Below are 15,548 nucleotides of genomic sequence, written 5' to 3' on the forward strand. Positions count from 1 at the left end.
TAAGTTCTCATTGACGTCAATGTTCGTTGTTGGGATATGTCCTGGAAAAGTATATGTATATGCTTATACATATGTATGTATTATATAAATGATACAATGAACACATATATACATACATATGTTATAATTATATTTTTTAAAACAGCAAAATACAACTTCTTTGTGGTTTTTTCTCGTCATTTGAAAAAACAGTAAAATTTTTAAAATTGCTCCCAATTCTCTACTCGTCAAATTGTCTGTATTTATCTATAATGCTCGAAATATTCTTTTGGGATTCAATTAGATATCAAATAACATACATTTGTAAAATCCTTTGAACCTTTATCTTTTAAATTTATCTAGATGGGGAAAACTGAAAAAAAGAGAAAAGACCAATGGGATACTAAAATTAGTGAAGAAAGGCGTGCATTGATATTCGAGAAATGGTGTAGGAAAGATTTTCCTTGAAGAATGGAACGGCTGGGGCCCCAATTCATGTAAGATTAGTGAAAATTATATGCATGCTATTTTTTTATATAAACGTAGTTCGTTACTTAAAACTTTATGGTACTTTGACACCGTTATTGAAAAATTTTCATTTTAATATAAAATTTTCTCTCGTTTTAATATGTTAATTTATGAATATGAATTCAATTTGAAAATATGAAAATATTGTATTATTCTAAAGAACTCCTGATAAATACATCAATTTGGGTGGAATTTAATTTCTATAAACATGAAAGCGATAATTAATTTTAGGAAAACATTTTCACAAAGTGGGTACATACCCTTATAATATACATGTATTATATATACATTAACAAGGCGTGTATAAATAATATACGTATAAATATTAAATATATAATCGCATTACATTTTCCGGTTCGGCCATTGTGTGATCTCGTCACCGTATTATTTGGGAAAATTAAGCCCCTTGAGTGAAGAGGACTGCGAGACTACGTTTTTCCCGGGGAAAAAGCTCGTTGTCAATTGCACGGACCATACAGCGGGGACAAAAGCTTGAGCGCGCTACGGAGGTGGAGCTTTGAATCTTTTTCGCCCATTCACCCCACAAATGCCTTTCTTCGCCTTTCTCTTACGCGCGGACGAATAATAAGGCTTTCTGTTTCTCCAGGCGCCTTTCTTCTCGGAAATAGAGAGATGAAAAGCCCCGTGTCCCTTTCTCTTCTCCTTCATATTCCGTGTCTCCTTCACGTTTCCTTCGGCTCGTTCCTCTTCCTCTCGCTCTATATACTCGGGCATTTTTCTCTTTGGCAATTCTAGTGAGAAGCTGTCGCTACGTATACGAGGATTTTCGAATGTATGTATGTATGTTTTTATATAGTTCATGCCCTACATATTCACAGGCTTTTCCATTTATATATTGGATGAAGTATTGATAAAAATTGGGGAAATTTTTGAAATTTATGATTCTGAAAAACAAAATTAATTGAATTTGGTTATATAATGGCAAATAAATTGTTTTCTTTGTGCATAAATATATTATACTTTTATTTTTCATATGTGAGGAGGGTCTGCCAGATTGACCCCTTAGGTGCAACTGGCGACGATAATAGAAGTGCTGATGCTCGAATATAATAAGTTATTGATAAACATATAATAACAATAATGTGATAATTAATTGAATGCTGGAAAACCCTATATATGCCAATAGTGGCCATAATAATTCTCTCCAGACATCATTAAAAAATATTAGCAAAGAGAAAGCGTTTATTTTCATATAATGAAATCATCTATATCAGCTATGAAGTTCATATTAGATTATCAAGTAAAAAAAGTGAATTTCTTATTCGCTTATGAAAGTTTGAAGTCTGAACTCGTCGTAAAATGATACTCTCGTTTTAAAACCATCTTTTAATATCATATCCCGCCTCTTGAATCGTCGAGGAAAAGCGCAAGATATTCACTATGGTAAATTATATTTCACATCGTTAACTTCACCCCACGAGTTCGGAAAACTCGTTTCTGGAGGATGAGGAGGCGAGACGTCGAGGAAAATACTGTTAACGATTTTAATAGGGGTCAGTTGAAAACGAACCGCGTGTTGGTTAAATTCAACCGCACAAAGTAAGTGCACTAGATATATCATACGTACATTAAAGCAAGAATTTTTCTATCTGTGAAATAAATATTTTGAAGTGCCTATAATAGTAGATCGACATTTTGCAAAAATATTGCGCTTAATAGTGAAGTGTTTTATATGTACCTATATTTATATAAATATATAAATTTATACAAACATATAAATATATATATTTCATCATTATAAATTTAAGCTATGAAATTGTATACACAAAAAAATTTAAATTGTGCGGGAAAATTGTGACACATGTGCGGTCATAGAATGAAGGGTTGATGGTCGGTTTTTTTTTGTGGTTAAATTCGCGTCGCCGCTTAACGATCAGTCGTTAAGCAACCACCACTACAATTTCGTTAGAGCACCATAACGACGGTCGTTAAATGGCAACGGACGCCATGTAATTCACTGGCCATTGAGGAGAAATTCACCCAAAGATAATCTCAAAAAAATGAGTACGCAAAATTCATACAAAATAATATATATTGTATACAAAATATGAAAATAATCCTTTCAAGTAAACGTCTAAAGTCTCGTTGATAATCTCCGCTAGGGTGAAAAGAATGCAAGAACTGGGTCAAACAGGGCAAGCAAACTCAACATAAAGCGCATGCAAATTGCACTCGTGTTGTAAGAAATGTATGTATGTATCTATGTATATACATACCTGTACAAAAAATTATCCTTGGAAAAATTTTAACCAATTTCTACACGTTCACTACCACAATAAGTTTTACGTCAAATTAATTAACCGTACTTATAATAAATAATAATTTTAATATTGAATCTCAGACGAAGAGAATAGCGTGTGGTGTGTAATGACCGTTATAAATTTAAACCTCCTGCGATTTGTCGATACGTATCATCATCGTACCACTTTCACACCCCATCATTATTAGCATTATTGTGTCTTAAACATCAAAGTGAAACGTGAGATGTTTTGCGCACAATCTTCAGGGAACTCTTGCTGTAATAATAACGCCTCGGAAAATTTGTACCGGAACAGCTCGAATTGAACTGGACCGTTAGGCCGATCGCATATTTCGATAGATGCGCTCAAAATAAATAAATAAAAAACACTCAAGCGATATTAATTTGAAGTCTATAATAAAAGTGTCCGTCCGATGATAATGAAGAAATTATTGATTTTACGACGCGACGCCGCAGTTCGGAACCGGTGTGTTGAGCTTTAAGCACCGAGGCTTTTAAGGCTGTAAATTAGCCAAAAAAAAGATAAAAATATATATTGTCGTAAATGCTAGGTGGGCCCATTACGCGTGTTATATGATCAACGAAAATTCGAGAACATAAAGCAATTTGTATGTGAATACGTTTTATTGTTATTAATTTATCGTGAGAAAATGCACCATTTTTCAGAACATGCCTGCGTAGGCGTTAGCCATAAAAAATGCATATAAAAAGACACAAAATTATTTTATAATAATGAAAGTATGATAGAAATATTTGGAATTATTTAAGACGTCTACAGACATGCATCATTCACTGTTGCATGAAAGCTTCACCAATCCATTTAACTCTTTACTACACATTTATCTAACTTTGTGTATTTTGTTTCCGCCTATTGTGCATTATTTTGGATACAAATCCATCGTCCAATCTTCTAACCATGTCAACTAACTAATTTCAATAAACCATATTAATTTATCCGTTCTATTCGAACTGAATTGTGTTCGACATACATACATATTTCTTGCGCGTGTGTTTTGCTTTCTGCCTCATCTTACCATAATTCTTTAATTGTATTGGGTAATATACTGGATAATTACAATACTGGAAAAATAAAGAATATAATATAAATTCCGCATTCATATATTATTATCATTCTTGCTTTGGGTTGTTCAAATTGCAACCGTAGTCACCAAAATTTATAACATTAATAATAATAAATATTACTCTTTAAATAATAGTAAGGAAATAGGTTTAAATCCATACATAAATATTTTTTTCTATGAGTAAAATATTACATCTTACACAAAATTTTTTCGATACAATTAAGCGAAACCTACTGCCAATTTTTGAGTTAAATAACGACGCGGTAGTCTGTTAAAAATATTCGTGAAAAATTAACGCATGAATTTATCTACCAATTATATTATACGAGTACATATGTATTCATACATATGTGCATACACATTTTCAATTTAACACACGTTACACAATTACCTAATGAGAAATATGTAAATACTAGTACATATTTTGAACAAGTCATTTTCTTTCGAGGACACAAAAAAATCGAAACGTTCTTTTAGACGATCACAAGCCTAAATGTGTATCCCGAATAATCCATTCATATGTTTCATTAACAATTTTCAGTATAATTTGACGTATTTCTTTCACGCCTCGCAGCAATAACAACGCTTACATAAATAAAGTGTAACCGCTGTTTAGAAACGTTCGCAGTCGATATAAACGTCACCGTTTCAAATTTTCATTATTCGGACGTGTCCACACTGAGAGGGAAGTCGTATTTTGCGGCAAATCTATGGCATTCGACAAATTATCACCGATGGAAGACGATACAATCTCTGTTCTGGCAAGTAAATATACATTCACGAAATATTGAAACGTTTTATTTGACAATGCGGCCACTAAAAACGACTTCGAGCTAGAAAGACAATAAAATGATAATAAATCGGTTATTTACAGCTCGACAGGCTGCGTCTTATATTGAGCCGGCTCGAAGGACGGTAGCCGTTTCGTCAGATACATTAAAACGTCTTTATTTATTGATATTGCAACACGTTACGTAAAAATCTCACGATAATAATAATAGATATTCTCTGTCGATAGATAGACAAGTCCAACCAGAAAATCTCAAACTGTGAACCATAATATGATATACTTAAAATTAATTTAATACATTAAAATGGCTTATAGGAACATTTATGTAAGTATATAATTTACATTGATTAAATCATTAATTTATATTGATCAATAAATTTTATGTTTAAAAAAATAAAGTCATTTATACATATGTATGTATGTAGGTATGTACATATTTATAAGCGTACTAAACACGTTAATCAGCGCAGTTCAACAATAAAACCTAACTTTTAATGACGTTCATAAGTTAGGGAAGAGATAATTTTATTTAAATAAAAAGTCGATTTATAATTTTTTTACAAATTTACCATTACCGATTGATATGAAATCGTCGTCGTTTTACGATACAATTAGCATATGTAATACCATTATATTAAACATATTTACAAATGAACATGTAAGAATTTACAAAATCTACATACATCAATGCTAAGGACAAAATACGATACCGATAAAATCGATCAGATTATCAATTCATAAATCCAATTTTTTATTTATGTAATTTTATAGTAAAAGTGTAATTATCAAAAATATTATTAATTTATTAATATACACAGAAAATTAACCTTTACGCTGCTATAAGAGTTCAATATCAAATTTTAAACATTATTATGCAAATTTATTAGGTGAGTACTTTTTTATTATCAAATTGACGACAGTTTTTTCGCAACAATATAAAACACTTTGAATGAATGTTTTATGTATTATACATATGTATGTGGATACGTTTTTTAATACTTGAGTGATTGTAGTGGTCGGTTGTTAACAAGTGGGCGCTCGTTACGCGCGCGTCAAATCGCCGACGAATAATCGATGCGACCGCAACGTAAGTATATTACGAAATCACCTGTAACTTTACTAGTTTTAGTTATATAGGCGATTCGAGAGCAGGTGAACAAACACGCCGGAACGGGTTGCTGCGGATGAACAAGAATGCCGTTCACCGGTCACTTAACTCTCGGGCCTGTGCACAGGTGAGATTGCGCAATAGTCGTCGGACGCTTTAGCGGGCCAAAAACACACAAAATGTGGCGATGCATTCCTGTCAATTAATTTCACAGCCGTTAGCCGAGCCAAATAAATACTACAAGCTGGTTATCGACAGAAAAGACGTCAAAGACAAATTAATTTTGGATTAAAATTTAATCCAAAATCTCGAATGAACCATATTAAACGACGCATATGAAGAATAATACTAACGGTAAAAATATTATCCACTTGTACGTATTTCTATGTAGGTTTAATATAGTGTAGCTATTTATGTACATTCATGTATGTAATTCTAATCACTCAAATAATTTAATTTGAATTTAAATTTGGTTCATCTTAATGTATCTGGACGTATTAAGAACACTTAATGAAGAATGCATAAATGAAGTATTGGAAAATGCTATTTTACGAAAAAAAAATGATTAGAAATCCGTTGTAAGAATGTTCGATGTCCAATGAACTTGCGCTGTCATTTTTGACGTTAGAAACGTAAATGACGCAAGAGCCTTAGCGAATAGGTACACGATTATATTTCTTGTGTCATGATGCGATAAGGTTTATTTTTGAAGAAGCGTCTCGCTAAAAAGTGTTCGCGCATCGGAACAATAGGAGGAGGAACAATGCGCGCCAAAGAGTTGAGTGGGGAACAAGGTTATTCACTTGTAGTGAATGCAGGTGCTATCAACTATTTGATATTAATAAGGCTGTGACTTTAAAACAAATTAAGTTATGTTATTAAATACTTATTCTAATCACTAAACATATTTAGACACGCTTGACTAATTACATACATATTTTAAGCTTTTTGTTTACACTAAAATAGGCATTCAGTATCATTGAATATTAGTATTTTAAAATGGGTTTATTTGGTAAGGTTTTTTATCGATAGAAATGTCAACTTATAATATACATATTACAGGTAGGTAGGTATGTGAATAGTGTAATTTTTATTTGAAAGAAAAAAACAGAATAATTTCGAATTAAATTTTCGCTTGATTTATGTCTCATTTTGAATCAACTGCAGCTTTTTAAAATGTATAATTTTAATTGAAATAGCAGTCATAAAATTGGAAGAATATAGAGACATTTCTTATTGGTAGAATTTGGCCTGTATTTGTTGTACATACACATATGCGTAAATGTTATTTAGTGTACGTTATTGCTATTTGTATTACAATATATTGATGGTGCACTCTAAGAAATGTGGAAGTATGGAACGATGTATACTCAGCGTAATAAGAACATATAGGAAACAGAACATGTGGTCGAGAAATGTGACAAGGATAGTTGATGTAATGGAGAGAGCGATTGCCATTCAAATGGCAATAGCAGGGTTACGTAGATAAAAGAGTGGACTAAATAAGTGTTTGAATGGTATCCGACAAAATGTAAACGGGTGCAAGAAAGGTCACAAGAGTAGATGAAATTAGAAAAATGTATGGGATGAAATGGGTGAGAGTTGCTCAAAACAGAGACGAATGAGTGTGTTTCCGTGAGGCCGTTCATACAGCAGTGGATGATATTGATAAAAAGTTAATTAAAAAATAAAATAAAAAAATAATAAAGTACAAAAGATAAATTTTAGAATCGATTATGTATGTATGTATGCCTTTTTCAAATATGAGAAATATTTAAATTAATTATGTATCATTGAAAGTAAAAGTATTATGAAAATATAAGATGTAAAAAATACATACATATGTATGTATTCGATGTAATCTAATATATAATTTCGAAAGAGACTTATGTATAAGTATGTAAGTATGTTAGTATGTAAATAAATATGTAATGTTGGTTGGTTACATCGAAAACAAATCGAAGTTTCTATGACGATTCGATATATATTTTTTTTTCGATTCAAATAAATTTAATAAAAAAACATATGAATATTCACTATTAGATTCGCCATATTTAAGCTGTTTATATTACAAACACTGAGCGAAGCCGGGTAAAACAACTAGTACACTATATAAGATCAAAGTGAATATAAACGGTGCATCATTTCGACAATCTCTCAGGCGATCGTGTTTACCTCAAATCAAAAAAAATAAATAATAGAAAGTGCAAGAAAACAGCAATCGGCAATGTTCGTTATCTTCTGTAACGACTCGAAAGCTTCAGAATTTCACTCGCAGCGGTAATAAATTTTGAGCGTCGCGCGTAAACAGGTCGAGCCACATTTGAAAGATTGCACGTTGTTTTCAGCTTAGCATCGATTGATTTAGACGTAATTCAATATACCCGTTTTAATAGCGGCGGTTGTTAATTTATCGGCGAATCTAATAAATTGCGTGTGATATTTACATTTGAGTAAAATTAATTGTAGTCATTTACCGTTTGCGAAAGTGAGTTTTCTACCACTGGAAACAAAGTAGTGGGGGAGAGCTATTGTGTTGAAGGCGGAGCTTCGTAGCATTGTCTTCCCCACCCACTGGCTATTCGAACAGACATTGGACATGCGCATTTCTCATACATTTTTATTTCAACACTCACTCGACCAGAGCTAAATTTATAATCCTATTTAATTATGAAAATAATATATCACAATGATTGGAACCGTAACTTTCCAATAAAATATTGAAAAAGTTTTTTGTGTTTAAAATAAAGATAAATTCTAGGAATTGCAATTTACCGTCAAATTTCATAAGCCGGTAAAGGATTTTTCCTACTACCGGAATACCAGCATTTACCGGTAAATGAAAAAAAAAAAATTTTTTTTTGATTAGATACCTGTATGTGGTTATTTTTTCTAAAGACGTTAACTTAGATTGAATTGTAAATAATTAAAAATAAATCTCAGGAGAATAATGTCATATAAATGCATTAAAGTCAATTTGTTATAATATATAAATATTTATTTTTATTTTTAACCAATCATATTTAAATGTTTAAAGTTTGGATCATTTGAAAGTTTCGATCATAATTGAAACAACCCTCTGATCTCATTTATTACGATTTGGTTGGTCTGTGTTTCCAGTGAATTTATCAATTTGAAATTGCCACATTTATTATAATACTGAAAATAAACAAACTCCAGAAAACCTAGTCCACAATACGTCATTTACATCGATTTTTAATGTAATACTATGCAAATATGTACTTAATTCATGATAAAATAAGTTCCGGTAATTACCAGTAAATTTTAAATTTTACCGGTATTCTAAAAATTACAGCTTTCTTTGCGCTTTCGCCATACACATAAATAGCCGATGTGAATATGTCGCGTTTCATATTCTCAGTTTCTAGCAAAACGACGACTTTTCGTCAATCAGTCAAAACTAATCGACTAAACCACTAAACAAACAATCGATGCAATCCAATTTTTTTGTGGTAAAAAAAAGGAACTTTTTCATTTTGTTGATTTAATTTCTTATTAAAATCGATGAAATTTTTTGATTAACGTTAATTTGATATGAAGCAAGTTTTTTCATATGGATATTTATAGGTCCAAAATTTACATTTTTAGCTCCGGCCTTATGAAGATACATATACAAAAACAATGTACCTACATACTTACAACTGTATTCAATTATTAATTACAAACTGCTGTACATATGTATGAAATATTTAAACGGTAGACGGTTGATCTGGATTTAAGAACCATCCAGATTTTTCCAGCACCGATAGACGTATCGAATAAATTTTTCAATTCCCGGCGGGATTTAAACCTATGTACAATATCTCTAAATAAACAATCGATTGACCAGTGACCTACGCCGTGGCTCCAATATGCATATTATCAAATACTAGTGGCCTGGAGCTTAATTTTTTGTACTGGATTAAATGTGAATTTTTGAAATCCATGAAATGAAAATATCATCTTGAGCCAATTATCGAATTCAATTGTTACCCCTGCCATCTCTTTTTTTCATTTCTGAAGAGACGTAAACGCGAACGTGAACTTGAACAATGAATGAACTGCCCAATATGGTGGCAATTAAGTGTGAATTAATTATAAAAATAAAAGAGAATAAAATAATATAATATGTCGGCGCATACGCGTTGGGTGTTAGTTCGCGTGATAGAGAGCATTGTAATGAAATAAGCCTATAATTTAATAATAATTTACATATAATTTTAATACAATTTAGTAGTATTATATTAAAATTTAAGTAATCGTTTCGATTAAATTAAAATCTCATTGAATATTGGAGATTAAATCGAATGTTTTTATTTGTTTTGAGCCAGGAATCGTTTTGTTATGCATGTCAGATTGTGAATATACGATTTTTAGTACGGGAACACCCACGAAATCGAAACATTTTACGGTGACCCTGCATTAGTGACGCTCGTCGGGATGCCTCGCGTTTATTTTCATTTTGCCAAGCGATTGTACCTAATATTTATTTTTGAATACAACTTATACCACCGAATCGAAACAAAACGCTCAAATGCCACAGATCATCGAGCGGCATAATCAATTATTTACTCTTTTTTGCCCTTGAACACTTCAAGGATTGCTTCTTCTACATATGTACATCCTAACTGACGAATAAATCATCCTTGGTCGTTCTCGCCGTTGCAACAATGGAGCTGTACACACGGTACAAAAACAATTTATTGTAGCTGGTTTTTATGTGCGGTATTTTTGTGTTTGTTCTTCGTTGCGTTTAGAGACCCATTGTACCGGAGACGGATAATTACGGTCGAAAGAACGCGTTCCACTGCTTCTGCATCATCGTACCAAGAAGCTCGGCATCATTGTCCAACCAGAATAATAAAAATGAAGCGCATTAAATAAACGTTGAACTTTCAAAGATCATCTGCGTAAGTATCAAGTTCGGTGAGGTTTTTCATTTCAGATTGTGGCAAACACGGGGATTTTTTTAAAGATACTTTTTGCGCCCTAAATTCTTGTAAAATTTTAAAATATACATATACATACATACAGAATAGTTGCAAAGTCATTGAATTACATGTAAATGAAAATATATGCCCTTAAGCATTGGTGTATTAAAATTAATTTTATGATAAAAAATGTACGTGGTGATTGGATATACTGAGCTTATTCGTATGATTATAATTAACTGTATAAGGCATTATTAATATTAATTGGACATTAAGTAAATAATGATTAATAATAATAATATCCGATTAAAAATTAAATATAATTTGTCATTTGTAAAAGAGGTGTAATAAGTATTAGTCTGATGGATATTATGGTTTTATAAGCGATTGTCAAACAAATCATGAATTAAAATTTAATAACTGCACGTTAAGGCTATAAATGTAACAAAATATGAATTTTAATTATTTAAAATCTCGTTTGCTATTTTAAAAAGTATAAAAAGAAAGATAGCTCAATTCGACATAGAAAACCTGATCGAACCGTGAACATTTTAACGTCATTTATTAAAATTTTAATCGTCTTCGAGTCACATTAATTATGTTGTAAAATCGTAAATCATCAAAGCAAGAAACTTTCTCTCATTTCTTATTCGAATAATGTAAAACTCTTATAGTTACGGTGTGGTAATATAGTTGCCGTAATTTTATGCATCGCACATCTTGAAAAGTACCCGTACATTCAATCGATTTAGGTACCTGTACGATTGTACATTTATATAATTATACATATGCTAAATTTGACAAACACCGGTGGCAATTAAGCCCTTTAATCCGTTATGTTAATCAACGACAAATTTCACACGGTAAAATCTGCAGTTATCGAGGGGAAATTGACATTTTATAAAAATAATAGGGACAAAAGGCGCATTACGAGCACAAATTATTTTTTTAATTTGCTCACATGCGTATAATATACGCACTTGGACATTATACCAAGCGATTACAAGCTAACGTCTTTAATAATTATTTCCTTGCAAATTGTCAACATTAAAATAATGTAGCTATAAATGAGTCATCGTGGATGGGTAATTAGGAGAAATGGGATACTCTTTACGAAAGGTTCCCACACTTTAGCACTTATTAAATTTTGTTTTTTCACTTTTTTATATGTTACACTTATTTTACTAATTTTGATTCATTAATATAAATAAAAATCACATGTAAATATTTAAATATTTCTTGCTTTCGATTGTTTCAGTCAGAGCTCAAATTACGTATACTCGTATAAACTCGCTACGATACGATTAGAAGAATTTGAACAATAGCACAATATGGGATGAAATGACGAAAAACAGACGGCCCGTGTCTGGTTGCAGATGAACCGTGTTTCTAAAAGTTTCGACCGAGATTCATATCGTTCAACAGGCTAAAAGAATAGGCAAATTTTGTGTGGGGGAAGTAGTTTTTTGCGTTCAAAACACACATGATGCTTCTGAGTGCTCGTAAGCGCAAAGCATAGGGGAATAATGGATTTCTGTGATTATTTGGAATGGATACCAGGGTTGGCACATACTTGTGAAAAATATTAAGAAATTTTATTGTTTTAGTTGAAATAATACCGTGTCCAACTCTTGTGCATATCGTTCATTCCCATGATAAAATGTTATTATTAAATATTTGAAAGGAAGGCATAGTCATAATAACATTGTTTTATGTTGACGCAATTCCCCGGGATGCGCTAAGAAATATTTCGGGTTCACTCGGTCGTTATCCATATCCGCAGGTAGCGGTATCCTTACAGGACACACGTGTTCGCCAGCTTTCACAAGCGGATGTGACAGCAGAAGTTAGCTTTCAGGTTTACCAAACTTTGGTTCAAGGGCGTTCAACAATTCACTTAATGGAAATACATGGTGCGATGTGATCATGTGATCTCGCATTCGAAATCATATTTCGATTTTAATATCCCAGAACAAATAAATTTGTACAAAAATACTTCATCGTAAGTACTCCCTACTTACATACATATACAATACAATCTATTATATGAGACGTTATATTTGAAAATGGCAGAAGTCCAATTTTTATCCAAATTTTGTTCCAAAAACACTATTTCAGTTTGAGTTTTAATTCACAAATTGCTATCACTTATTTTAATTCTATATGTCCAGAATCTTTTTATATACTGTTAAACAATATATTTCTCGAAATGACGAAAAGTGGACTTTCCATTATAACGGCACATATGTATGTATGTGCGTTTGAAATTGTGCATTATTTTATAGTTCCTACATATATGTACATATTTACATTTGTTGTTGTTGTTTCTAAGAACCGATTTCAGTTGATTTCATATAATCCGATTAATTAAATTGTGTGCGACGAGATGACAAACATCTCATTGAATCACAGTTATTCTTGCTTGCCTAATTAATGGGTCGCGTTTTGATTCGTGCCTATTGAATACCCGCGCATTGATTAAGCATCACCATGACGTAATAATTTAATTAATGTCGGTACTTCGATTGTTAAATGTGTGGTTTAGATATTAATACTGATTTTTTATTATTTTTTTAATATTCTCATGAAAAAAAGAAACTTGTTTAAAGCATGACAAAAAATATTATGGCTGTACAATACGTTAGGGGCATTTTTTACTTTTAGGTACAATAAAGTAAAAATAAATATGTAATTGATGGTTATGGGAACGCGTCAAAACGCCTTGCATACAATAAGGACAATCCGTCCGCACCTACAAAGGAGGAAACGAACGGGGTCCAGTCTTTTGACATGCGGCAAACGATCGTATCAATCCATCATTGTACATTACTCATCTCGCAAACATTTCAAACAGGGACAATGCCGAAGCACCGAGTTCCTCCCGTCCTCTTATCTCCGGGACGAGGTTGTTGTGGGAGGAGAGGAGGGCACCGTCAGCCAACTTGGCCTTATTAATATACCCAAATGAATGCAGGACCTTTTCATCCCGAGGCCCCCATTGTGATTGGAGAGAACAAGGCTTCTCGGGGGTTTGAGCGCGCTGAAAGGCCGACAAAAGCTGTGCCTGGCCGCACAAAGGGCTCCCGGAGCCGAGGCTACATTTTCCCAGAAGGAGCCCTCCTCCTCCACCTCCCACGACCCCATTTGAATGGAAAATGTGCTCCGTTGACCATTCAGCACTTGTTTAACAATTTATCCGCACGCGAACACAGACGGGTTTGTTTCGTCGGTTCAGGGTTCACAATTCAACCTAGCCGTTTACAAAAACAGTTTGAAAATTATCCTACCTGAGGGTGGTCTTGTTGCGTCAGCAGCTTTTCTCTGGCTAACTGTAGTTGTAGAATCAATTCGGAAAGACGCCTCTCCCGTTCGTGTACGGTTTCTCCTCCTCCAAAGAGTCCACCTCCTGCCAATGCCTGATGTAGAGCGGCAGCTTCGAGAACAGCTTGTGCCTCAGTCGCAGTAAAGTCACTAAAAAAATAGAAAACAAAAATGAATTTTTGACATTTGTAAATTGGAGACCGTCGCGATATATTTAGTACGTTTACTAAGCCCAATAGTGAATGTTGGCCATGTGGTAAATCGTATTCATTTCTATCAGCTGATCGTATCGCACATACATACATACATATGTTTATCCAAAGACGCCCGAAGTTGACGCAACAACACGTGCAAGGTTTGTTAGGATTTGAAATTTCAATATGCATAGATTTCACGTCTTTAGAACACAACGGCGATGTGTTTCAAGACGCAATTAATCAAGGCGGCGTTTTAAAGATTTTAACAAATCAGGGGGACTGAATATCAAAAAATAATAGTTCGTCATAATTGCCCTATAGCTAGTTATCTTTCAAGACTGTTTTGTTGGCTTTTTTGGAAAATAAATTTGGAAGGAAGTTATTTATATGGGTAGTATCTAATTTAATAAATATATAAGTGGACAGCACAAATAAAATTTTAAAAAATGTTAATTTTAATATGCATACGTAATCAAAAGTATACTTTGAACATTAAGTGATTCTATGAGATCGATTGTTATCTATTTTATAAAACATGAGGCCAGTTTTTCAAATAAAAATATTGGAGATGCATAGAATGTTTGAAGTGTGTTGGATCGAAGAGAGCCGTGTGTTGCCAGTTGCCACGTCTCCTCAAGCCACTTGTGGGATACAGGAACATCCATCCTTTTTACAGTTGCAGCCAAAACCATGAATAATTTAAACTCAGACTCTACGGGGGGGCGGCGTGCATCCACCTGCCCCACCCACTGCATTTGATACGAGCCACCAAAGAAAAACCCAGAAAACGCGCAAACGATTCTTACGAAAACACGGAAAGCACTCAGATAATCTCGACACGATTGTGTTTCCTTCACCAGAATAAATTAAGACGGAGAACGGCAGCAAATTATTCATTGTTCGATTACTCAGAGTGGCCTCCCTCTTGCAAAAAGGTCGCCCAGACAATTGTAACCCTTCGCCTCTTTCCGGAGGGTGCTGTAAGGAGGTTGCGGAATAAAAAAGACACAATACTCAATACGAGGGGAGAGAAAAAAGGTGGCAAGCGACTGAGACTAGAATAAAAAAAAAGCGACGGAGAGTGCGACAGTGAAAACCGGCAATAAAGTTGTCAGCAAAAGATGACGGCTTCGTAGTGCCCCGCTGTGCGAGCGACAGAAAGTAATTTGCATGGAAACATCTAAACTGGTAAGATCCTATTACTTACTCATCACTTTTTCATTATAATACTTGAGATTCGCATAAACTTTCATTGAAAAAATAATCTTTTTCAAAAAAAATACGCAGTAACAAAATCAACACCAACAACCTTTCAAATAATATATATTAAG

The 15,548-nt window shown here is 33.1% G+C and overlaps 1 protein-coding gene across 2 annotated transcripts in view; it reads right to left on the reverse strand.

The window, feature by feature from the left end:
* Positions 1–15,548, reverse strand: part of Sox102F (transcription factor Sox102F) — a 202,332-nt gene that overhangs the window by 56,193 nt on the left and 130,591 nt on the right. For both annotated transcript variants that reach the window (XM_077436154.1, XM_077436146.1), the window contains one exon: positions 13,987–14,170. In XM_077436154.1, coding sequence (XP_077292280.1) covers positions 13,987–14,170 — 184 coding nt within the window. The remainder of the gene's footprint in view (positions 1–13,986; positions 14,171–15,548) is intronic.

Source organism: Arctopsyche grandis, chromosome 1 (assembly GCF_051622035.1).
Source record: "Arctopsyche grandis isolate Sample6627 chromosome 1, ASM5162203v2, whole genome shotgun sequence".
NCBI lineage: Eukaryota > Metazoa > Arthropoda > Insecta > Trichoptera > Hydropsychidae > Arctopsyche > Arctopsyche grandis.